At 38.0% G+C, this 24,636-nt stretch overlaps 1 protein-coding gene across 5 annotated transcripts in view; it reads right to left on the bottom strand.

Annotated features, from left to right (window-relative positions):
* phkb (phosphorylase kinase, beta) overlaps positions 1–24,636 on the bottom strand; it is a 111,551-nt gene that overhangs the window by 44,548 nt on the left and 42,367 nt on the right. For all 5 annotated transcript variants that reach the window (XM_041995313.1, XM_041994585.1, XM_041993808.1 and 2 more), the window contains 6 exons: positions 23,196–23,291; positions 21,089–21,286; positions 17,277–17,334; positions 13,526–13,603; positions 9,825–9,983; positions 9,465–9,559 (listed from right to left, as the gene is read on the bottom strand). In XM_041995313.1, the coding sequence (XP_041851247.1) occupies positions 9,465–9,559; positions 9,825–9,983; positions 13,526–13,603; positions 17,277–17,334; positions 21,089–21,286; positions 23,196–23,291 (684 nt within the window). The remainder of the gene's footprint in view (positions 1–9,464; positions 9,560–9,824; positions 9,984–13,525; positions 13,604–17,276; positions 17,335–21,088; positions 21,287–23,195; positions 23,292–24,636) is intronic.

Genomic DNA, 24,636 nt, shown 5'->3' with positions numbered 1-24,636 from the left:
GTGTCTCAGTCCATTAGCAAAGTTTCACTGTTACAGTGATAATCGATACTTACCTCAAAAGAGCTTTATGAAACATACTAGTTTCCTTTAGCAGACTGACTAGAAAACACAGCACACAACTCTCTTCATAAAAACATGATTTTGTTTTGACTGTAAATAACTGAATTAAATTACTTGCATCCTTAAATAAAGAAATGTATAAAGAAATCAGATGCAATACTGAACAATTTTTTTTGTTTAAAAATGTGCTTAATAAATGTAAAATACAAAATTATTTTATATTTATCCTAAATTATCATAAAGAATTTAGAGAATCTGGAGAAATAAGTGTTGACATCCCCCCCAAATATATATATATATATATATATATACATACACACACACACACATATATATATATATACATACACACACACATATATATATATATACATACACACACACATATATATATACATACACACACACATATATATATACATACACACACACACACACACATATATATATATATATATATATATATATATATATATATATATATAGAAGAGCTCTTATCACCTCTAAAAATGACCCTTTAGGTGGCTAAAGGGCCCAAATGCAGCATAGGAAGACAGAACAGAAGGGTTTATTAATAACAACAAAGAACTGCCAAGAACAGAAACCACATGACAAGAGGACCAGTAAACATGTCAGTTAATCAACAGAGGATATGATGATGGAAAAAGGAAACAAAGGACTGAACACAGAGGAGAATAATCACTAACAAGCTGCAGGCGAGTCAGCTAGTTAAAGACCAGGAGGCTGTTTCACTAAGGTACAATTAGGTTATTTAGGATAAGAGACGGAAGCTGGGCTTGACCAAGCCTTCTCAGAGGATCCTGGCTTAACTGGTTTCCGAAGATCAAGCCAGGAGTAGGTAATTCCACTAAATGCACGTTCACAGCCGTCTTCAACCTTGCATGTTGATCAGCTAACATCAACCACCTGAAAGACCGCAGTTAACATATCTGCATATCAATTTGCATATTATATTTGCAACATAAATATGTTCATCCGTTTTTTAAACAATTTGCTGTCGAATTGATTTTAATCATTGATGATGATCACAGTTAAATTTTATGACTGAATGATCATTTTTGAGCCAAGTTATCTAATTTTTATTGCTACAAAATCAACTAGAAGCACTCAGACAGTGCTGACCTATGCCAAATTATAGGGTCACTAACCTGAGAAAAACCTCAAAAGCCCACCCAGGACGCCCCATATTTTTACCTTCTGGATCACCCGAACCAGAACATCAACATAATCCAGGTCAAACAATGTTTAGTTATAATCAGGTTTAGTTATAATCTACTATGATGTCATCTTGTTTTATTTGTTTTTTTTTGCCAATGATTCAGGGCATCATCTGATGAGTTAGAAGCTGTAATGGTAAAATGATCCCTATCTCCCAATAGTAAAGAATGTTTAAAAAATTCCTGGATCCAGACGGTGATCTGGATCAACCCCAAAATGTAATCATTTGTTTCTTTATTCCATTTCTCACATTCCTTAAAAAACTTCAAATCTTCAATCTTCAATCAAAATATGCCAATAACTTTTTGACTTATGTTGCTAACAGACATACAAAAATATAATAAAAAAAATATATAATAAAAAAATATATAATAAAAAAATGAACAGAACTAGAAGAATGAATGCAGATGCAGGTTCAGATGAGGGAGAAATGGTCAGCTCCTCTTACAACAACAGGATCAAGTTACTTTAGCACTATATTATATATTTATATATATATTATATATATATTAATTATAATTATAATTATATATTATAATTATATACTAATGATATATACTAATTGCTTCCCCTCAAATAACTGGTAAAAAATAGCATTTTAATTAACGTTTAAAAATGATTTCATATAATTTTGTTATATGTTAGCTGAGGCTAGTAAGTATCTATTTTATATTTGCTATTTGAAAAACAAGCTCAAATTTATCTCACATGCTAATCATGTAAATTATTTGTTTATTTATTCTTTAATTATTTTATTAGTTTGTCTACTTACAAATAATAATAAAAGAAAAATGTTAAGGTCAACAAAAGGGCTTCTGTAAACGCCATTTTCGGCAGGGTATCAAAATGGCCCCCTCTGGCAGAATGTTGGCAGTTCTAACATAAAAAATATATATATATTGATTACCCCCAAAATTTAATCTGTTGTTCCTTATTCCATTTCAGAGATTTCCTGAAAATGTCATTAGAATCTGTCCATTATTTGTTTTGTTGCTAACAGACAGACAGAAGTTCATTGCCAAAAACACAACCTCTGCTTTGGCAGAGTTATTAATAAAAAGCAAGGAACATAAGATTGGATGCAAATATGCATGAAACTGTTTTAATACTACAAGTAAAAAGTAATTTCTGAGGAGAATTTCTACCGACTCAGCAACGATAAACAACTCCAGCCTAAACTGAGACTGGTTGAGCTTGGTCTGGAGCAGACTGGCGGCACAGAACAAAACTCCATGGTAACTAATGTGCTTTTGTGAGACTGAATCAAGGAAAAGTTCAGCCCCCCAATTTGCTCAAAATGTATTATATATTTTATTTGAGAATACTACATATCTGGGATAAATTCGATCTTATAACAGATCACAATAATAATGGATCTGTAGTGAAAAACATTAGCCCTATGTGCCACATAGCATGGCAACATGACGTCTAGGAAGTTCTTCAGGCTTTAAACCTGCAAAATCTTTGGATTTTATTCTTTATAATGTGTATTTAAACCTTATATAAACTGAACAGAAAAAACAGATCGATTTACCTTAGAATGAAGTCTAAATGTCACATGACTAAATCTAATATGACAAACCTCCATGAGGCAGTCCTGTTAAGATTCAGGGAGGAACTAAAGCTCGATGAGAGACAACTCAAAGCTCTCATGCCTTTCTATTTTTTCCAGGTGTTTCCCTGAACCATTTTGCCCCAACCAGAACTAATTTTCCTCACAGCTACTAAGGACAGGAGCAACATCACAGAGACCAACAGAACATTCACCAAACCTACGAGCAGGCTAGAAATTAAACAAGTGGCTTTTTATCATGAGAAAAACAAGTTTCTAAGAAAAAAAAAAAAGGCCAGAGATTATACATCTTCCATACTTTCTTCCTCCTTCTCCTCTGACTCCTCTAACCTCCCTCATCTTTTCTTTTGCTCCTCCATAAATCCCAGCACTAAGGCGCTGTGTTTGTTCCTGTAATATCCAATCATGGGCCTCTCTTGACCCACACCTTATCTCTGATTGATGACTGATGGCTCCAACCGTACGGACACCAGTTTTTCCATTAACCTTGTTCTCACATAGTGCCAGGTGTGTGTATGTGTGTAACCAGAAGGAAAAAAAAATCTGACAACAGTCGCCACAATTGTTCCACACCACATTTAAGAGGCAAGTCTCTGCTTTACGGCCCACGTGTGTTTCTTGGTTGTGTTTGAGAGGTGAATGTGGTGCATGCAGGTTGTTGAATCTTACGAAAACACAGAGAAAGAAAGAACAAAATTCAAAGAGACAGATGGAAAAAATGATAAAGAGAGTGAAAAGACAAACTGAAAAATGCACAATGACACTGTGAGCATGTCTGAAAAGCTGAGCACATTAAGGGAACAACATTAAAAGCAAGTGTGTGACATAAATGACACAAGCAACTAATTCACTTTTACAGCCATTCATGACTTTTCAGATCCCCCACAATTGCTACGCCCGCTGCGTATTGCATGTTTGTCAGTGGGATGCCATGCCACGCTCCTCAGGGGGCGTTTCATCTGACTCACCCTCACAGCCCTGGGAGCACCAAGCGTCTCCTGCAGAAAACCCCCTCACAGTGTTCTGCTACACTTCAGTAACTGCTGCATATCAAGAAAAGCTAAAAAATAATCCATTTGCACCAATTATTTATATGCAGAAGAGCCTCTGGCAGTAGTAACATGCTTCTGCTGATTCTTCAACATTTGCCATATGGCTTCAATACATATTTAAAATGTTTAGCTCATGTATATATAGAATGTACAGCTTCTCTTTATTTAACAGGCTTGCAGTTCACTGCAGTAGTAAAAGGTGTCCAAGCATCAACAATGAATTTAAGTTAAATAAATGCTTCATTCACCTTCCAAACCTCAACTTCAGCTGCTTGAAATTTAGGACAAAACCTCCCCCTCCTCACTCTGAGACTCGTATATGAAGCAGGTTTAATGCATCATGCCTTGCCCGACTTAAATATATGAATACCTGCAGTATAGTCACTTATAAATTTAGGTCTGCTACAAAAAATTGATGTTATGCCGTTTACATTATTAATGCATACTACACAGCATATGTGTAATACTGTTAAGTGCTTGTGTGTAAGCTCTGGAGTCTTGTGAAGGGCATTCAGGGGTAGTAGTGAGATTTGTTAAGAACTGAGTTACAACTATGTAATAGTGAAGGACGGAACTGAATCCTTACAGTGGAACTAGCATGATCATTTCAACTCAATTACTTCTTAATCTTGGGTAGCACTGTTTCCCTCAAGATGAGAGAATAGTGAGGAAGTGTTTCTTGATTAGTGGAATACTGAAACGGGTGAGTGAAGAGGCTGTAAACAAATAAATTTCTTTAGAAAAACAACCAGAATCAGATCCAGAATATAAAGTGAAGACCATGAAGAATCATTACAGAAACACCAAACATTACAGCAGGACATCTCGGTTTGGTAGAAATAATCATTACCTGCAGTTAAACAACATTTCAGACTGTCATCTTTAAGTTCCTCACCTGTTTTTTCTGCATTAGTATAATAATAATAATAATAATAATAATAATAATACTGCATTTTATTTATAAAGCACTTTACATTTATGAAACAATCTCAAAGCCATACCCAAGAAAAGAAAAATTAAAAACAAAGCATGTTTATTCTGTATGAATAAGTGCAGATATGAGGAGTCTGGTAAAATACCAGCTGAGGCAGAAAACATCTATTTTCAAGCTCTAGTGAGTCGACACACTTGTCACTTATACACTTGTTACCTGAGGCAAAGACACTAATAAGTTAAGTTCATACAAAAATGTGTGAAGTTCATGGGGGTTTGTAAATGCAACTCCCAAAACTAAACCATGGACCCTGAACTCTATACGCACACATCAATAGGATTCAAGACAAAAAAAATTTACAAAAAAAGGCAGTTTGAGGCACCCATGACCCAATAAGCTATTCCATGGATTTCAGCATCAAATACCTATCTTAGATTAGAGCTGGGAATGTGATGCTCTACACACAAATTCAGCTTATACTGAATTCGCTGTACCTGGGAAGTAAAAAACGCTTTGCTTCTGGTTTTAGTATTTCTATTAACTTAAATCCTTATAAGCAGTTAAACTGTACAGTTTTCTTAGCTTAAAAAAAAAAAGATAAAAAATAAATTAAAAAAAACTTATAGGATATTTGCCTGCTATTCCAATTTCTAATAGTTGATCCTAATTTTGTTTCCCCTGTCTGAAGTTGGACATTCCAATCTCCTATTGGTCAGTAAACGCACCATTAGCAGCTCCAACACCACTAGAAAGTAATGCTTTGTAGAGGAGTAGCCTCGGCGTCGGTCGGTCGGTCGGTCGGTCGGTCGGTCGGACAGACAGACAGACAGACAGACAGACAGACAGATAGATAGATAGATAGATAGATAGATAGATAGATAGATAGATAACTACATGTTCTCTTGTACGGTGTGAACGAGCTTCAAGGGTTATGAGGTTCCTTAGATCTCAGAAAAGGTAAACCAAGTAGAACTGAGGAGTAGAAAGAAGTTCAGTTGCTTCCTCATCCTAAAACAGGTCGCTTTGAATGAAGGTGTAGATCTAAAGGCAGAATATGTCTCCTTCAATTTTTACATTGCAGGGTTATATAATGATATTACATATGTAGTCAGACATCTAACCTAAGTGATCAGCTTGTTTCTGTGCCAGTCTGTGGACATTTTAACACTATTTTACAACACATCCATTCTTTTTTCATCAAGCTTGGAGGAATTAAGAGGATATTTTTCAGAGCAAAAAACATTTTGTATATAAAATCTCACTGTAGGTTCTAGTTTAGACCTTCTTCTGTTAACAACTTCTACAATTATCTTGAAAAGTTGAATATTTAAGATTTTACATAGAAATTATTCAAATAAAGTATTTAAGCAGGTATTTATGGGATAAAATAGGAAATGGAAACCTGCCAGCTCTTTAGCCATTTTGTAAATTTGTCAAGCTGGTTTCAAACAACCTCATAAAATGAAACGTGGACCCAAACTGCACGCCACTGCATGCTAGTGCAGCATGTGGAAACAACTGATGCAAGTAGTAAAACATTTGTATAGAACTGAACCACAAATAAAAGAAAATCATGCAAACACACAAATCCATGCAAGGCTGTATGCAACCAAAACCATCAAAATACACACTGACATTTTATGTAAATGACACATGAAAATAGTCTGCTATACAAACGTGCATATATAGATATATATATATATATATATAGGTCCTAAATGCATGTGAAAGCCCAGCACGCCTGCATGCCTCTTTCTGCCTGCAGACCAAACACTGGAAAGTCACTGATGAAGAACTAACCAGACAGCTGCTGTAAACACATGCAAACACTACACACATTTTGTGCTTGAAACACAAAACAATCATCGGAGGTGCAAAAACCTCTTCCTTTACCCCCTTTCCTCTTCTCACTCTTTTTTCTCAACCCAACTCAGGCATCTTTGCCAACACAACATGAAAGCTAAGCGTCTAGCTGAGACAGAAAAGGTGTGAAGCAAAGAGATCCTGATGTGAAGAAAAAAATCCACATAAAGACCAAAAGGAATAAAATAAGAAAAGCCAGGGTAAGGTGGTAAAAAAAAGAAACAATGAGGAAGAAGAAAGAACAGAGGAGAGAGAAGTGAGGGATGATGGAGGGGTTTATAGAGAATGAAGCCTGCAGTTCTGCGTAGCTGTTTGACCCTGTGAGGCGCTCAGTTCAACCCCAGCTGCATGAATAAACAATCATAACTAATTTCTCCTGACTGAGGGCAGGGATGCAGGTACATCAAGGCACCACACAACATGTTAATATGCTGCATTCAAATTTTGTAGAAAAAAAAAAACAAAAACAACCCCTGACATCAGTTTTCAACTGGAACTGCTTGAAAACTCTGAGAATGAAACATTTTCCAGATTTACTGGCAGAAAAACAAAACACCAGCAACACTCCACAGCTTTTATACAAACACACAATATAACTGAAATGTTCTCTGTCAGGTTCATATTTAAAAGGTATTTAAATGCCTGGATGAGATATAAATCAATATTGCCATTTAGATTGCCATTAAGGGGTAGCTCTATTACTACCATTTTGGTATAAAATGCATGGGCAGAGATTTTTGAACCTGGATCTGTTGCCTATGAGTTAATGAAAGTCTTCCTTTCAGAATTTTGAGAAGGTTTATATTTTGCTCATTTGTTACCCTTTGTGCTCACAGTTCATCACTAATTTAGACATTATTGACCACTGAAAACAAGAAGCCTGTCTTAAACGTTGCATCTGACATGACAGGTAGCTGCTAGGCTGAGGAGACAGAGAGGAACAACTGATTCTCAATTTGTCTAAAACTATTTGTAGTGCTATCAGAATGACTGCAAAGCCACATTATTTTTAAATAACTGGAATCTCCAAGTAGGAGGAGAAATTTTATAGCTCTTCTTGTTTTTTTTGTCCACTTTATCTAAATTTGCTCTGTTTTATTGCACCACAATGCTCGTAGCAGGGATGTCAATATCTTTGAAAAAGACTTTCATTAAATATCATAACCAGTTGGACCGGTAACATCCATTAGGCTCTTGAAAACAATCTCATTATTGTGAATTTTTTAAGTAGGTAGCAATTCATTACAGTCACAAAACCGTCAGGATTCAGGTTTCCTGGAAATAAAGTCAGACTCAAAACCACCCACATTTACATGGAACGTATGTGAGTGAAAAGATGGAACCCAGCATGAAGGTATGTGCTCATGGGCAGCGTGCTGGCTGGGGCCTGTCACCATCAGAGGCCAAATGCACTGTAAACTACAACAGACCCACACATGCTCTTCTAAAGGCTTGCAGTGATAAAGGCTCTGTCAATCTTGGCATTAAAATTCAGCTTACATGAGACGAGATGGTTTTGACAGCATAAAAAAGCAAAGATGTCAGAACAACTAGAAACATGATCCCAGACCATGAAAAGGCTCAGTTGCTCTAGTCCAGAAAGTAAAATAATGCTATGAGCTGCAAGCCAGGTCACTGCAGAGCTGACATTTTAAGGTTTGAGGCTGATAAATATAAAAAAAAAATCATTCTTTATCCTTTCTGCTGATCGTTAGATTCATTACATTTATCAGTCTGAACTTATCCGCTCTGAGCGCCTGCCAGCCAAGCAACAAAAGCAAAATTCTGCATATATTTGTATCTCCACCTTCATCAGTGTGATCCTCGGAGCTGCCGGCCATCTCCGACATGAATTAAACCTCAAACATGACTGCCATTTAGAGAAGCAAACACACTAAGCTTAATCCTCACCGGCAAGCTTGGCTCTTGGCGAGGTAAAATACGATAACTCCTGCTGTTTCCCCGATGATGGGAAAAATGCAATTAAAACTCAAATACATGTGAATAACACAACAGAGTGGAAAGCAGGACTAACAAGTGGGACTGGGATAGGGAATACCCACAGTGAAGGTTGTGAAATAAAAATAAAAATGTGTAACTGGCCTCAGGAAAGGGCATGTTTTTATGATGGTGCATATGACATCCACTGTAACCTGCTTGTAAATACAGTTACAGCCTGACTGAGTATTCTGCATCCATCCTGTCTGTCATCATCAATGGCTCATACTTAATTATGATCAAAACCCTACAATCTATTAATCTGCAGCTGACTGATTTTTCAGAGTAACCCTGAATTAGAATAAGTGAAGAATGATGGATGAAGTTGTTTTTAAAGCAATACGGAACCAACTCTATGCTTCTGACTCATATTGTTGGCACAGTGACATTTATTTTGTACATTCCTGAAGCCATCGATGCCCAGTAGCACTCTGTGGCTGAGCAATGGCACTTAACACCTTTTTTTCTGTCCCAGAGCATCATGTTACAGCCATGTTTTTGCTTCATGGCACTGTGTCAGGCACCTACAATTGAATATCAACACATTGTTTGTTTTAAACACACATCCTGGATGAGTCAACAGAGAAACGCTAGAAGACATTGTCAAAGGAAGTCAGGGCAAAAAACAGAATGAAAGGGACCGAGCACGAGATAAGACAAGAGCCAACTTTAGACTGACTTTTACTGATTGAAGAGAGCTGAGAGAGCCTAGTGATGGCTGTCAGTCGGACACATTTAAGTTTACCTGATTGGAGTATCTCATGCTGACGTTGCGCTGATCCTGTCGGGGCACGTAGCGGTGGATGGGATCGATGTCTTTCGGGCTGATTAACTCATCCACTAGAACGTAAAAAAAAAAAAAAAAAAACAGATACAGAAACCAATAGAAACTAATTCCAATAAAGTGCTTAAAATACAGAAAGAAAATGTACAAAAAGACATATACGCAGTAGTTTTAGTTAAACTGCATCTTTTGTCTCTAATCAGCATAAAATTAAGTTCCATTTAAATTAATTAAACAAATATAGATGATGAAAAACTGTACTTAGACACAAGTATGGTGGAGCTAAAAAAGTAGTAGCATCTAACCACGATGCAGACATACCCAGCAGCTTGGCAATGTTATACAGGGCCTGACCCCAGAGGAACATCTTCCCATCCCGGCCAGCGTTGCTAGGGAAACGCTTCTGACTTCCATGTTTGTTCTGCTCCGCCTCCACAAAGTCCGCTGGTACATAGTAGTATTTGGGGATCACGGCATGGCCTGGCATGAGAAGCAGCAAACGTGAGCTCCATTGTACCTGAAAACAGCATCTTCTCTGGATGTGTGTAAAAAAAAATTACACCACTTTCACAAATATCATTTTCTTGACACACTGAATGTTGCAATAATTTCCCAGAGATCTACATCTTATCCGAACCGATTTTGTACTTCAGAGCAACATCATTGCAGCTCAGCCATCAAAGACGTGAATGAATCTGTAAAAAGGACTCTTTCAACAGTCTTACTAATGGCACCAATCATTTTTATTTTACCATTGCTAATTACACACATAATCATGTTATCCTGAACTAAAAACAGGCCATTGAGTCTTTCTGTTGAAACATGTACTTACCTGGACTTTTTATGGAAAAACCTCAGTCATAACTGGACACATATTTGAAGGAAAAACAAGATTTTGTTTCTGTCAAAAACAAGTTTAGGATAAACATTCAGAGCAGTGCTTTTCATAAATCCTCCCAAAATGTAAAATATGAGCTGAGGCTGCTGATCAAAGTTATTTCTGACAGGTTTGGATTCAAATTTGTGCAGATTTCAACCAAACTTCAAAGAACTGTTTCAAAGCAATACACTGATCAGGTTGCTTTGAGAGGGAGATGAGAGAAACACAACGGAGATGCAGCTTCAGCCTCCAGTTGACATGAATGCACCAGTTAGAAATGAGAAACTGGTTAGCGATCATGAGCTAAAACGGATTGCATACCTGGAGTTTTCTAAACATGTTCAGGAGAGGATAACTCAGCAAACTCCTTTGTAACAATACTGCAGAATGACCAATTAAACCCACATAATTCTCTAAAAACATTTGCTTTCCACTCCCTTATCCAAATACATAATGTGAGGTAGGGAGCATCATTAATCTCTTTAAACCAAAAACACCTAATTCCACAGGGTGCAACACGTTCTGCCTCAAGTTAGGGATATTCAACTTTCAAGTGAAATATATAGAAAATCTTAAACAATTTATAGAAACAAACTAACAACAGCGGTGGGTATAACAAAAGAAAATGTCAGTGCCTCAGTATTTTGTCATGTTGTCAAAGTTGTCATGGTCTGATGACGTCAAAATGTGAGGCGTATGATGAAGAGCACTGGTTAAATACAAGCTGTCATTGAACATTGACTTTAGTGGTCCATTTGTAGTTCATACACTTCCTTTGGTTATTTCGTAGTTAATCATCTTGTTAGAGAACAGCATAAATGTAAAAAAGACACTGAACAAATTAAAGTTTAGAGCTAGTCAAACTAAGTTCACCTGTAAAGGTTTTAGTGCATTTTAGGGGGCACTCCAGATTATTTTCAGTTGTAAGAGCGAACTGCAAGTGAAGAATCACTTTCAAGAATCACCTACCCTACAGCGAGTCTGAAGAGAAACAGAAGAGAAATTCTGAATCACCAGAAACTGTCTAGTGTTTATGTGCACAAACTTCCCTGAAGACAATGGTTCCCAACCTGATGTCCCTAATCACAGATCACAGTGTGTGTGTGTGTGTGTGTGTGTGTGTGTGTGTGTCACTACACAGATACAACACAGCACATTAACTGGATTATCAAATGTGAGGAGTACATCAGTTCTGTGCTGCATGGCAAGATCCTTGTACATTTTATGCAAATGCATGGAAAAAAGTTGATATAGCACAATCTACAACTGTGCAAGCATATTTTAAAATAACCAGCAGAAACATTAAATGTGATCCACAAACAGCTGCGTGGACCTGAATTACAAATCACTATTAATCAATCATTAAAGTTCAAACATCTTAATTAAAAAACTGTAATACAGAGGTGGAATAATGTCACACATACACGAGAATTTCAATAAAATCAAAACATACGATGGAACAGTGGCTGCATCTTTACACCTACTCAGCAATGACCTGGGCACTAATTTTCATCAAGAAAACACACCTTAGAAGAAAACACTAAGAACAGTTTTGCAGTTACTAGTTACTAAAAAGAAATCATGAGTACTGATCTCTGCATTGTGAGCAGCAAGGATGTGGAATACCTCTGCTGTGATGATGCGCTTTAAGCTGTTTCAGTATCAAAGAATTATTTTTACCAAAATAAAACATCCTAATTATAAAACGTAGCAAACATGTGGAGTGAAGACCAACATGCCACTGCACACACTTCCTGGATGGAAACTCCCTTAAATAAGACCCAAGAGGTTGCCAGTCCCCTTGTGGAATGTGCATGGAGCCCAGTGGGTGGCTGCAGACCCCTGCTAGTATACGCCACGGCGACAATTTCCCACAATCACGTGGGAAAGAAGTTGCTTGGACACAGGCTTCCCACATGTGGTTTGGCCTTAGACACAAACAACTGACCACTCTTTCTACAATTCTCAGTCCTGTTCAAATAAATCTTAAGTGCCCGGACAAATGGGAATGTGAAAATAAGCATCTCTCAGGTCGGCTGACGTGAACCAGTGGCCTGCCTGAACAAACCGCAGCAGACTCATGTGTCAACATCCTGAACTTGTATTTCTTCAGGCCTATGGCTAGTCATGAGCTAGTAAGCAGCTGTGTTGATGGGAACAAGCGCTGGTGACCTACTTGTTCACCCAGTCGGTGGACAGTTTAGCTTAGTACCCAATGTACAGTTGACTGCAGGCTTCTGTGAGAAGTGAAAAGAGGTTTTTGAATGACTGACACTATGCCAACCCTATATATATGAAGAGGGTGTGAGCCCCTCCTGACACAGATGTCAACAGTGCCAGCCACTCAGGGCTGGCGTAATGACATCTGAGCTTCTGATGAGGTCACGCAGGAGGCGTTCCCCATAGTGAGACACAAAACGAATACTATGAAAGCGAACAACTCTGGTTCATGTTTCCTGTTCAGCTCTGTGCAGAGTAGCAACATGCCTTCCAGAGCCGGAGCCTGTGTCTATGCTTCACCAAAACAATGGGAGGCCATGACTCATGGGAGATAAACTAAACCTGCAGCAGGGGACACAAAAGCACCTTGTGACAGCAGCAAATACATTTGTGGATGAAGGAAAAAAAAATGCAAATTAAATAATGCACTGGTATTATCCTCTAAAGCCCAGCCAATTAACTTGAGGAGTTTTGCTAATTCACACAGAACGAGTACAAAGGCTATGTGGAGTCATGTGGGGCAACTTAAGTCAGCTCTGTCTCACATTATTATCCTTTTCTTCACTCCAATTATTCCTTTTCTATTATGAAAGGACCAACAGACGCCCCAAACTCACGACATCCCTATTATTTGACAGTGTCCTCTTGCAGCAGCAGCTGTAGGTGGATACAGAAGCTCATGAGGTAAGGCTGAGTTCATTAGAATATAACGCCCTTGTGAGCTTCGGTCACAGTATGTGGCATATAAATATGGATGACGGGATTTAATAACAGCAAGTTTTTCCATCTCCACAGGGAAAACAGACGCTAAATCAAAAGCATCAAAATAAACCAGACTATTCTGCCAAATAAGATAAATTTACAGTGTGTGTTAATGATATTTGCTCCACTTGACAGTCACTGCATGCGTGTGATAACTTACCCTCAAAAGACTGGAAGATGATGGGTTGAAGGAGGTCCTGGTACTCTTTGACCTGTGTCTTGTTTCCTCTGAACACCCCTACAAGAAAAACAAAATTAACCAAATAAAACTTGGATTATTATTTTTTTCTTTTAAACACAGATAGTATAATCATATAAATGATCATTTATAAATCACTTCTACTCTACAGTGACTCAGCAGGGATGTGTGTGTGGTAGAAAGATGTGTGCATCTCTGTTAGCATCTACATATCAGCAGGATTTTTTTTGTCATGTCAGAGTGGTTCAGGACTTTTCATTCATGTTTTGGGGACACAGTCTGATTGAATTGTAAACATGTTTGTGTGGAAAAACATCAAAGCTTGTAACACTTTTTGCATATGCACATGTGTGATGTGAATATCTATATTAAATATTAAAGGGGGTACGAGAGCCTCTGCAGATATTGGTTGTGGCTACACTGACATTTCAGTGAACCTAATAAGTGGTGCACATGCGCTCTCTCGGTTGATGTTAATTTAATTCACATGTGTAGATTGTGACCTCAAAGTAGGCACTGTAATAAGGGCAACTAAGCATCTGTGGTGCCAGCAGTGCACTGTGTGATGGTAAGGCAGAATAACATGGACATCACTGCTGACATTAACAGGATACAGCTACACATTTGATATGCTGTACATTAACATAAATAAAAAATGCTAGATGATTCAAAGGTAATAAAACTATTTAATTATGAATAATCTCAAATACGATCCTAACACGCCAAAAGTCAAGTTCCCATCAAATTAATTTGAATATTTTTTTCATTTTATTTTAAATTTAAGTTTGAATTAAATGGACTCTCTTTGCAGACACTTTCATTCAAACCAACATACCAATAGGAGGATTGAAATACTCTCACCTACCTACATCAATACATCCAATAAATGATAAAGGAGTCAAGAGCACTGGTCCTAACTGAAAATATTGAGTCTTTTTATGTGAAATTTTTAAAGTTCAATTTATAGAATGAGGCAATATTTGTAAAAAAAATATATATATATTGTTTTTCATTTAAAGGTCTAAATTTGTGAATAAAATTATATTTTAAGTTGTTTGTTGTGATTTGACATGAACTGAGGAGATCGAGTAAAATGTCATATTGTTTCATCTCAATCACTGGCTAATCATAAATGAAGGGCAAAAATCAAATCTATTGAATCTATTTAATGTTTTATCATGACCAAATTTGTGATTTACTGCAGTCAATGTTCAGTGTTGTAAAAAACTTGGCACAAGTATGTTATATTTTATATGAAGTGGGCCTATTAACAGAAGGGTTCTCTGAAGAGAAGAGTCTTTAAGATATTCTTACAAGTAGAGAAGGACGGCCTTTCCTCATAGCATTTGGTGGTTCCTTCCACTATAAGTGGAACCAAATTGGAGAACAGCCTGGACGATGGTTTTGGGGTAAGACTTTTGCAGAGATGGCAGCCTTTCATGACACTGCTCAGAGGATTCCAGTGACTTGGAAGGATATTAATCTGTAGTTATGACTGATTATAGCTGGGTTCAGGCCCTGAAGTCATTTTTTAGACGAGCTTCAGGGAAGTTAACCTCTTCTACATTTGTGTAGGAGATGACCATTTTCATTTTCTAGTGTTTTCCGGCTGAATTTACTTTGACACAGTAACACATACTTCATTCTGACACTTAAGTACTAATCTCACATGACTCAGCTTTCTTTTGAAATCAAAATTATGCACATAGCCCTTAAAGTTGTGAAAACAGACTTGATTCATTTTGGGCATTTAATTCAGACGGGAGGCAGCAAAAAAGGCCTTGTGATGAGAAGGTTAGGTCCATGCTAAGAAAACAGTGGAGAATGGTGAGTTTTGGAGTGATCTGTCCTTGTTGTTGATCCAACACAAGATAAACCACCACATTTTGGACTATTGATAGATGTTAAACTGGAAAACTTGCAAGAGCGTTGTAATAGTTAAGGGGCAAGACTACCGTGATCTGTACCAGGAGCTGGGTTGTATATTTAATGGATGAGATGGGATACTGCATGATCAGGGTAGGACCACTGGTCATTAATCACTGCATAAAAGTATCTCAAAGCCTTGGTCAGAGAGATAAAGAGACCATTTTCATACTGATACTGTAGTAATAATCAGTCTCTTGGAGATTAATAGTTACAGCAGTTTAATTTTGGAAAAAAGAAAAAAAAATAAAGAATGTCTGCACTGGGGAACCTGCAATAATTTTACATGCAATCAAAGTGCCTGGAGTCTTCCCCCAATGACTCTAAATTCTTCCAGTTACAAACCAAACCACAGGAGCTGGTTCGCAGTTTCAGGGTGTTGCTCTGTTTTTGGACACAATCCAACAATATTTTCCGTTTTCCTTTTAACACTCAGTGCAGGCTGGCCTTTTAGAGAGAAAGACTGGCAGCGTAGCGTTGAAGATGCAGGACATCAGGTATTTTCTTGACAAAAGGTGCAGAAATCTTCATATTTGGATTTTAATGTGTTAAAGGTCCCATATTATGCAAAATTCACTTTTTAATGGTTTTGGAACAGTCATACTGGTCCCCCCGCATGTGTAGGAGACCCGTAAGTGTGAAACTCTTTCAGGCGCTCTCTCTCCCCCCTGCTCCACCTCTAGGGAAGTAAGCGCTGAAATGAGCTTGTTTGAAAGCGTGTACGTTATGACGTCATAAGGGACAATAACCACTCCCCACAGAGCGATGGACCCGTCTACCGGCTCTCAAAGCCCGCCCTCTAAAAATCACCTAGCGCCCAGTGTTTTTCCCTCTTCGGCAACCCTCGTTAGCGGACATGGCTAAGCGACAGAAGCACTGTTCTGTTTGTGGCTGCATAAATGAACACGAAAACGTTTTTTTACTTCCATCCACTGAACCCACGAGGACTGAGTGGATTAATTTTATTTTTGGAGGAAATGTACCCGGAAAACTTCCAAAGGTTTTGCATGTCTGTGGCCAGCATTTCAAAGAGGACTGTTTCCACAACATGGGTGCATGGAAAGCAGGCTTCGCCAACCGTTTGAAGCTGAAGCCAGGTTCAATACCAACTGTCCGTGACACAGCTGGAGAGGTAAGAGCAGTACTGTTAGTCTTCTTGCTCGAACTTCTTCAGGAATGGGTTCCGGTGTTCCGGCGTTTGTTTATCCTTCACTACGCTGTAATCAGCGTCTAGTAACCGCTAAGGCCTAACCTGTCAATCACCTCATGACGGGCGATGCGATGGGCGGAGCCAACAGCTGAGCTGCTCCACCAGGGTTCCGCCCACCATAAACGGCACATTTCTGAAGCTGCTAAAAAGAGGGAGGTGAAGAGAAGCCGCTGCACTCAAACTGAGGGTCGATTTGTCCATACCATGGCGGAAATATTTCATTTAGATATTAATGAATGGTCTCAGATTGGGAATAAAGTGTATAATATGGGACCTTTAAAAAAAATTTGTTTTATGTGTATATCTGCATATAACAAGAGAAATAGATGTTCTTTAGGCCACAATATGAACTCTAGGATGCTTGTCCTGAATATAGATTTATATAAATGATTTATGACGTATTGCCACAAGCTTACTGACATATTTGATAAATCACATCTTTTTAAAAACAGGTCTAAATCATGTGAAACTTGGCAAAGTGTAAAAGGTAATTTCCTGTCATATTCTGTAAGTCTGTCTTGGCAATGACCCTCTGGAGGCATTTTAAACAGTAACAATGAAGAGAGCGAAGCTTACCGTCAATCATCATGTAGATGAAAAATATGGGAAATTCACACTCGATTCCATCAAAAAGCTGGAGAAAGATGAAAAGACAGGTAATTATTACTTTATGGTTTCACAAAGAGTGGGACTCAGAATTTAAAGCAGCAGGTGGCTGAACGTCAGAAATACCGAATGTGAAAAAGTGCAGCACAAAGAAAGGACAGAAAACATGAGATTGTGAATAAAAACTAACCGAACAGAGCGGAGTAACAATGTGCCCCAGCAAGGTCTTTTTAAATACTCAGTTCTCTCCTGTTTGTTGAAGTGCATGCACTGTCTGGAGTATTTATCAAACATGCATCACTGAAATCAAATAAAATTAAGTCTGACATGTACATTATTACTTTGGCTTCATCCCACCATCTAAAGATGTGCATGTTAGGTTAATTCAGTGATTCTCAAACTTTTTCTACTGTGGCCCCACTTCTGACACCCCCCCCCCCCCCCCCCCCCCCCCCCCCCCCCGCCGCCACCCTTATATATACAGAGCTAGGGGGACCAATATACTAATATATATATATATATATATATATATATATATATATATATATATATATATATATATATATATATATATATATATATATATTTTCTTTTATAGGTGGACCTAATAAAGTGGCCTGTGACTGTATATTGTATGTCCAAGAGGGTCGGTGAGTTTGGCCTCAAAGATAACCATTCTTTGAAAAAGTCATTTGCCCTAATAAATTAGAAAATAAATAGTTGGAAAGGCCATTGAATAAACTGGATCTGAAAGAATGATTGAACCGAGTGTAAGAGATAACCTTAAGCTGTGTAGTTACCAGTCATCTGCAGAAAACACAGTCAAGTAAATCAGATTTATTTAAATCCCACCATGTTTACGCTCACCTAAAAAGGATCACTGTGTCTAGACAAATCCATTTTTTGGACACCAATTTTCTATAAACACTACAAATCACCAGCGTCAGATTGTAAAGAGATCAAAGAAGCAGCACATTGGTATTAGTGTGTGTGTTCAAAGTCTGCTGGTATACATCTGCATAAAGCATTTATTATGTGTGTGCATTTCATTCTATTTATTTATAAATGTCAATTGTCTTAATTATTTTAATCTTGATGGTGATAGCTGATAATATAGATTACATCCAAATACAAAAACAAATGCCAGGTGAAAGTAACACACACACACACACACACACAGACACACATATACACACTCACATCCCTGTTTAGATAGTTCTGTCTGAATGTGCTTCTTTAAATGGTTTATGTCTGCATGCTGTGATTATGCAGATGTGCACCACCTCAAACTGTTCTGCAGCAATGAGAAAAAGCAGCTGCAGCCATCAGGTGGGGAGAGAGAAAGGAAATATGGGAAAAAAATGATAGACAGGAGGACGCATAAAGAGATGCAGGAGCAGGGGAGGGTATGTTTAGTGGTGGGCGAGAGCGGGGGCAGTCACTCAACGAGGCCTGTGCTTTTTTGGCCTTTGAGGCTGTAAACACGCAGGGTTCCCTTGTGTTTTGTGCTTGAGCAGCTTGACTGATTGGTAAAACTGTCTGTCACCCAGGCTGCTGCTGCTCTCTGCCAATGGTAAACAGACAGGGAGCACCGGCTCTGCCCTGCTGTGAGTTCTCTCCTAAACACCAACAACAACTTCAGTCAATGTCTTCTGTGGGGACACCTTACCTGCATGACCTGAGCGTGCTTTTTTCTCCAGCCTTAGCTCACACAGCGTCACATTCAATGACGCCGTGTGGTGGCTTATCAAAGCTGGTGACATTTTCACAGACTGCTTTCTACGCAGGCCTACTGTATTAGTAGTGCTATTAATAAAACCAGCTATTTTTATGGAGCTTGTCTAAACATACATAAATGGAAAATTGTAATCTTGTTGTAATATTTGCAGCATTACAAAATAAACAACCATCTGGCCCAGTTTCCTCTTATATAACTTGATTCTCTAGTCTTGGTACACAGCTTTTGTTGATTTTGTGGGGGTAAATATACAACCATCAGTAGATGAAAGGGAGATGACAGCAGGAGTGATGAAGGATTTGTGAAATTTAACTGGCATAATTGTCTTCTACAATAAATCTGTTTGCTTGCTTATAGAACTGAAGGATCCTGACGGAACTAAGGCATTTAATACGGCTTGATAATTCTTAGCCTTAGAGTCTTTGGATCCTATTAGATGCAGGATTAAATGAAGCTAATTGCAAAGTGGTTCAGAGCGGCTGCCTCACAAGTGCCTACTTTGGCATATCAAGGAAGCAGATCCAAAGCCAATGGCTTTTTTTATTATTATTTTTAATTAGTATTTGGTTTGATTTAGTTTAGCTCCACCATTCAGTAACAAGAATTATATATATACACACATATGTCTTTATATGTACATAATTCACATGTCATGTCTCTTTAAATAACATGTAACAATAGCAGTAAGGGAAACTAAAAGTTAAGAGGAAACAGCTACAACGTCTACACCCATCCACCTCCATGCTCTGAGCTCATTAATTCAAGGAGGGTAGTATAGAGCTAAAGCAATGATTTATTTAGCATTGAGGCTCCACCGGCTGATTCACTCATGCTACGCTCGCTAAGCTTATCATAAAATGAATACTTGTTAATGTCATTTTACCAGATATCACAGGGGATTCACAAAAGGACAATGAATGCACGGTCATTCACATGTGTACATATGTATGAGTGCACATGCAGGTAGGGACCGACTCACTCACGCACGGACATCCAGCAAGATGTGGGGTGAAATTTATGAGGGATTTAAAAAGAAAAAAGAAAGAAAAAAGTGGGAGAGGCAAATTCAAAGCACATATAATAACCGTTACATAAAGGGATTTTACCTTAGCAAACTTTCACATTTTAAAGTTTCCAAATGTCAAACACAATCAAGCTAAACCTCTTCATGTTTGATGGACTGCTTACAATATTTATAAGGTCTGACATGTAGTTTCAAGAATATATGTCAGGATAGCTCCAGTCTTCATCTGTTACAGAATGATCCCACGCCTGTGCAAGTGTTTCCAACACGGCTCTGCTTTTCTGTCATTGTAATGTTAATTGGACTCAGTAACCTTATTTCTCCCGCCTTACTTACTGGCCGGTATCTTTTATCGTAAGAGAAGCTGCTTTTTAGAAAATCAACAAAGTTCACGAGAAGTTTCTCTCTTTTTTTTTTTTTAAATCAGTGTAACCATAATATATGAGAAGTTATTCACAGATATGTATGTTTTTTTTAATATATTTTTATAACAACCATTCAGATGAAGCAAAGCTCTACAAAAGACTAAAAACCCTGAAATATTTTTTCTAGGAAGCAAAGTGGCAGAGATCCTTTAAGTAGTTGTGAGCGATAAGAATAGAAATACATGTGAGCAGTAAAGGCAATTCAAAGAAATATAAGAAATCTAAATACCGGAGAAAAAATGCACGCATGACTTAAGCTGACTCAATTTTCATTCTTTGTTTTCTATTACAGACTATTTTTATCTCAATGTAGCTGAAATCTGCTTCTTATGATGGTACCATGAGAAGCTGCGATGAAACAGAGACAGAAAGCAAATCGTTCCTTATTTTGTGCAGACTGGTCATTGCATTGAGTTGAGTCTATGAGCAGTTCTGACAGAAATATCTGATTTCTTTAAATATAAATAAAAAAGAGAAGGAAAAACCAATAAATAAGCAGGTTTGTGTTTGAGCCACAGGTGAAAAGAGCTTTCTGAGGTCTGCCTTGTTTTTACATCACCCATCCCTCTCAGTTCAGTTTGTTGGAAACACCCACCTTCATTTCTGCAGGTTTGTAGTAGCGGCGATTCTTATCTTCGTTTGCGGTTCTGTAGCCATCACGGAGGAATCGCTTGAAGCCGTATTTGCCACGTAGCTTGCGAACAACTTTGTCAAGAGTCTGACTGTAGAGAGCGTCATCATCCACTGCAAAGGCAGGATAGCTGATGGTCGGCAGCAAGGCAGCGTCTGTGTTCTGGCATGGAGAGATTTTTTTCTTTTTAAATAAATTAACAATAAATAAATGACTAATTGTAACTTACTAGTTTAACTGTGTGTATGCTATTCAACAAGTATCTACCTTAGACTAAATGGGTGTGGATGCTTTGTTGCAGCATGGGATTAAGATGTGTGTTTTTGACCAACAACATCATGACCACCTTATTTAAATCAAAGCACATTGTAACTGTAATTGCAGCCATCAAGTCCTGGTTCACAACTCCAATCTACATATTAACATCCTCAGTAGCTACAGCTGGAAGAAGATATTAGCATCCAGAAAAGACAAAGGAATTATTTATACATATTACAAATACACCAGATTTCACACTACTTTTGTTCTCTTGAAATATTCTCACTCGATGATGTCTTACTGCAGATCCTTCACGTCAGTCTCATGTGACCAAAACACTCCTCTGATCGTGTAATTACACTCATTTCACTCCTCACAGGCTGATGGCAGATTTTCTGCCTGACACATCCAACACAATACACACACTAATGTGATCACTAAGGTTTTGGTGAGTGGTGAAGTAAAAAGAAGGAATAATTTTCCTGCTGCTTTCTCCTCTTTCTTCCAGCCTTGCTTCCCTGCAGCTCGAAACTAAGATATCACTCTGGTCATTTCTTATTGTTGCTCAACCATCAGCAGTAGGTAGTAGCTAAAAATGGCTGCCCCATGTGGAGAAATGGATTACTGAACTGATACTATATCAACTACATACTGCCATGAGTGCATTGCTTTGCTGGATGTGTGCAATTAACCTCTGACAGCAATGGCAGGCTACTATTTAGGTAGAAATCTTGCACACAGGTGCTCTTGAGTCACATAAAAAGGGAAGGTTGTATTGAAATGTGCAGCTGTAGACGTTTTTCCAACAGATTAACTCACTACCCACAGCCTAAATAAACCATTAGAATTTATTATAATTTCTGATATTTTAAATTTAGGCTTAAAGAAAAAAACAAAGAAAAATCTGATTTGCATGAATATTACTTGAAACTATACTGAATTTAAAATGATCATTACAATATACAAACCAAAACACAGAAACAAGTATGAATATAGACTTTGCTTTGAGATGAATATCTACCTTCATGGACTCCAGCCATTAACAAGATCTCATGTACAACATGTGTGTGCACAAAGTACAAGATAAGATTAGGAAATACAAGATCTTTTGGGTTAAGACTAATGACAACTTTAAGTCAAACACTGAGGGCACAGATACACCTGCTTTTTCAGCTTTAAAAGCTGTGATGCCTAAACAATAAATACATGGCATTGTCATAAACCATTGTATGCAATCCAACATTCATTAGATTTTAGATAAATGTTATTTACTGCAGGAATACTGAACTCTGGTCCTCGAGGGCAACTATCCTGCAGGTTAGAAACAATTCCCTTCTTCAACGCACTTGGCTCAAATTAATGCTTGTGTTGCCGACCTTCTGCAGGACAAGGATTATTAAGGACCGGGGGGTAACATCCCTGCTTTAATGCATAAGTTGCTCCTTTTCCTTTCAAATCCAGTAAGACTTAATGCAGCATATAGAAATACATTACAGCAGTATTTCTCAATCCAGGTCCTCGGGACTCACTGTCCAGATGTGTTCCTACTCCAACACACGATTCAGATTAATGAACTTTCTCATCAAGATCTTTGCAAGCCTGCTAAAGAGCCATTAATTGTATTCATGTGTGTTAAAGCAGGGTCACCTCTCAAACATGCAGAGCAGTGGGTTTTGAGGACCTGGATTGAGAAAAACTGCATTAGAGTACTTCAGGTCTGAAAAGGCTTGTACTGGTGTACAATCTTGTTCCTTTTATTTGAATGTGTTGTTGGCTGTGGTCATGTAAGCAGTGTAGAGATGGGTTTACTCACATGGGAGCGAGACTCTCTGGGTAGTAGGGAACAGAGGGTTTGCCTGTTCCTGTTGTGGGCATCCAGATCCACAAATATCACAGACCATGAGCAGCCCTAAGTACAAAACACACACACACACAGAGAAACAGCGACGTGGTTACAGCAGAGCTGTTCATGCTCCACAGGTAAAGTGGTAATTTAAAGCTTCCTGTTCTCTATGCGCACACTCACACATGACATGATTTGTCAGAAAATATAATGATTCAAACAACTTAGCTTTAAATTCCCCACCATCTCACCTCAAACCTCCACACATCAAAACACACTCTTTCACTGGAAAGCCAGGCTCATATTTTTGGCTCGAACACTTTTCTGAAGCACAGAGTGAGTCGATAGTTATTCCATCACTTCAAAAGTCTCCGTATACAAAGATGAAGTGCAACAACCGTGATTCAGTTTGTCCGTCCAGTGCACTTAAACATCTCCAGCAGAAGGAGGGTGGGTTTGGGGTGGGTGAGAGGTGTTTATGCTTTTTACTTAGAAGCACACATCAAACCTTTTCAGCCTCTAAAAAGCAGGTCCAGTTCACTTCATCCTTCCGTCAGCAGTGCTTATATAAATCTGAGTCATTCCTGCAACCTGCTAAGCAGTTTCTAATGCAAGCCTGATACATTATGTATGAATATTGCCAGAGTCTGTTTCTTTTTCTTCCAAAACAGGGCTGGGCTTTTAGTCAAATCAGCAAGCTTTCCTTCAGCAATTTGCATAGTGCAGTGGATTGCTGGCCACCAGTGTGGGCAGCTGCACGACAAGCCAGTGAAACGGTCCATTCTGGTGTTTTAGCAGATTATATAGGATGTAAAGTGTCAGTTAAAATGGCACAGATTCATTTAATTCAATGAAAGTTTTTCACTGTCTCTGGTTTTATAAACTGGACTAGAGATATCTTTATATTAAAAGAAATTGGATCAGTTTTAGTCTATGTTATGATTTGTTTTCAATTTATTAGCTCCTTTTTACATGTTTTATAGATTTAAAAAGGACTTTTGAAAGCGAGGTGTGTAAGTAAAAGACAAAGAGTCTACGGTCCAGTCACTGTACAACATACTTACTACTCTGAAGCAGCTCAATAGAATTTAAGGACATTGGATTTTGTCAGTTTTCATCAAACAATTGTTGACTTTAGTTCAAACATGAGAAAAATGAACATCTTACTTCTTTGTTGACGTTATCACTAATAATTCCTACATGTGAATTAAAAACAAAAAGACCAATGACGATGACCTACGGTCATTTGCATCGATAAAAATAACTGTTTTCTTTATCTTCTGTAAAGATAAAGATCACTCCTTCTGCCGACATTAAATACTTACTTAGCATCCTTTTTATGATAGAAATCCTTACTGCTTGTCAATGACATGGTTAGGAGAGAAATCACAGTTTAGTAACCCTTTATATT

The sequence above is a fragment of the Melanotaenia boesemani genome, chromosome 1 (genome assembly GCF_017639745.1).
Source record: "Melanotaenia boesemani isolate fMelBoe1 chromosome 1, fMelBoe1.pri, whole genome shotgun sequence".
NCBI lineage: Eukaryota > Metazoa > Chordata > Actinopteri > Atheriniformes > Melanotaeniidae > Melanotaenia > Melanotaenia boesemani.
Note: the sequence above shows the minus strand (reverse complement) of the source record. Positions and strands in the feature narration are given on the sequence as shown.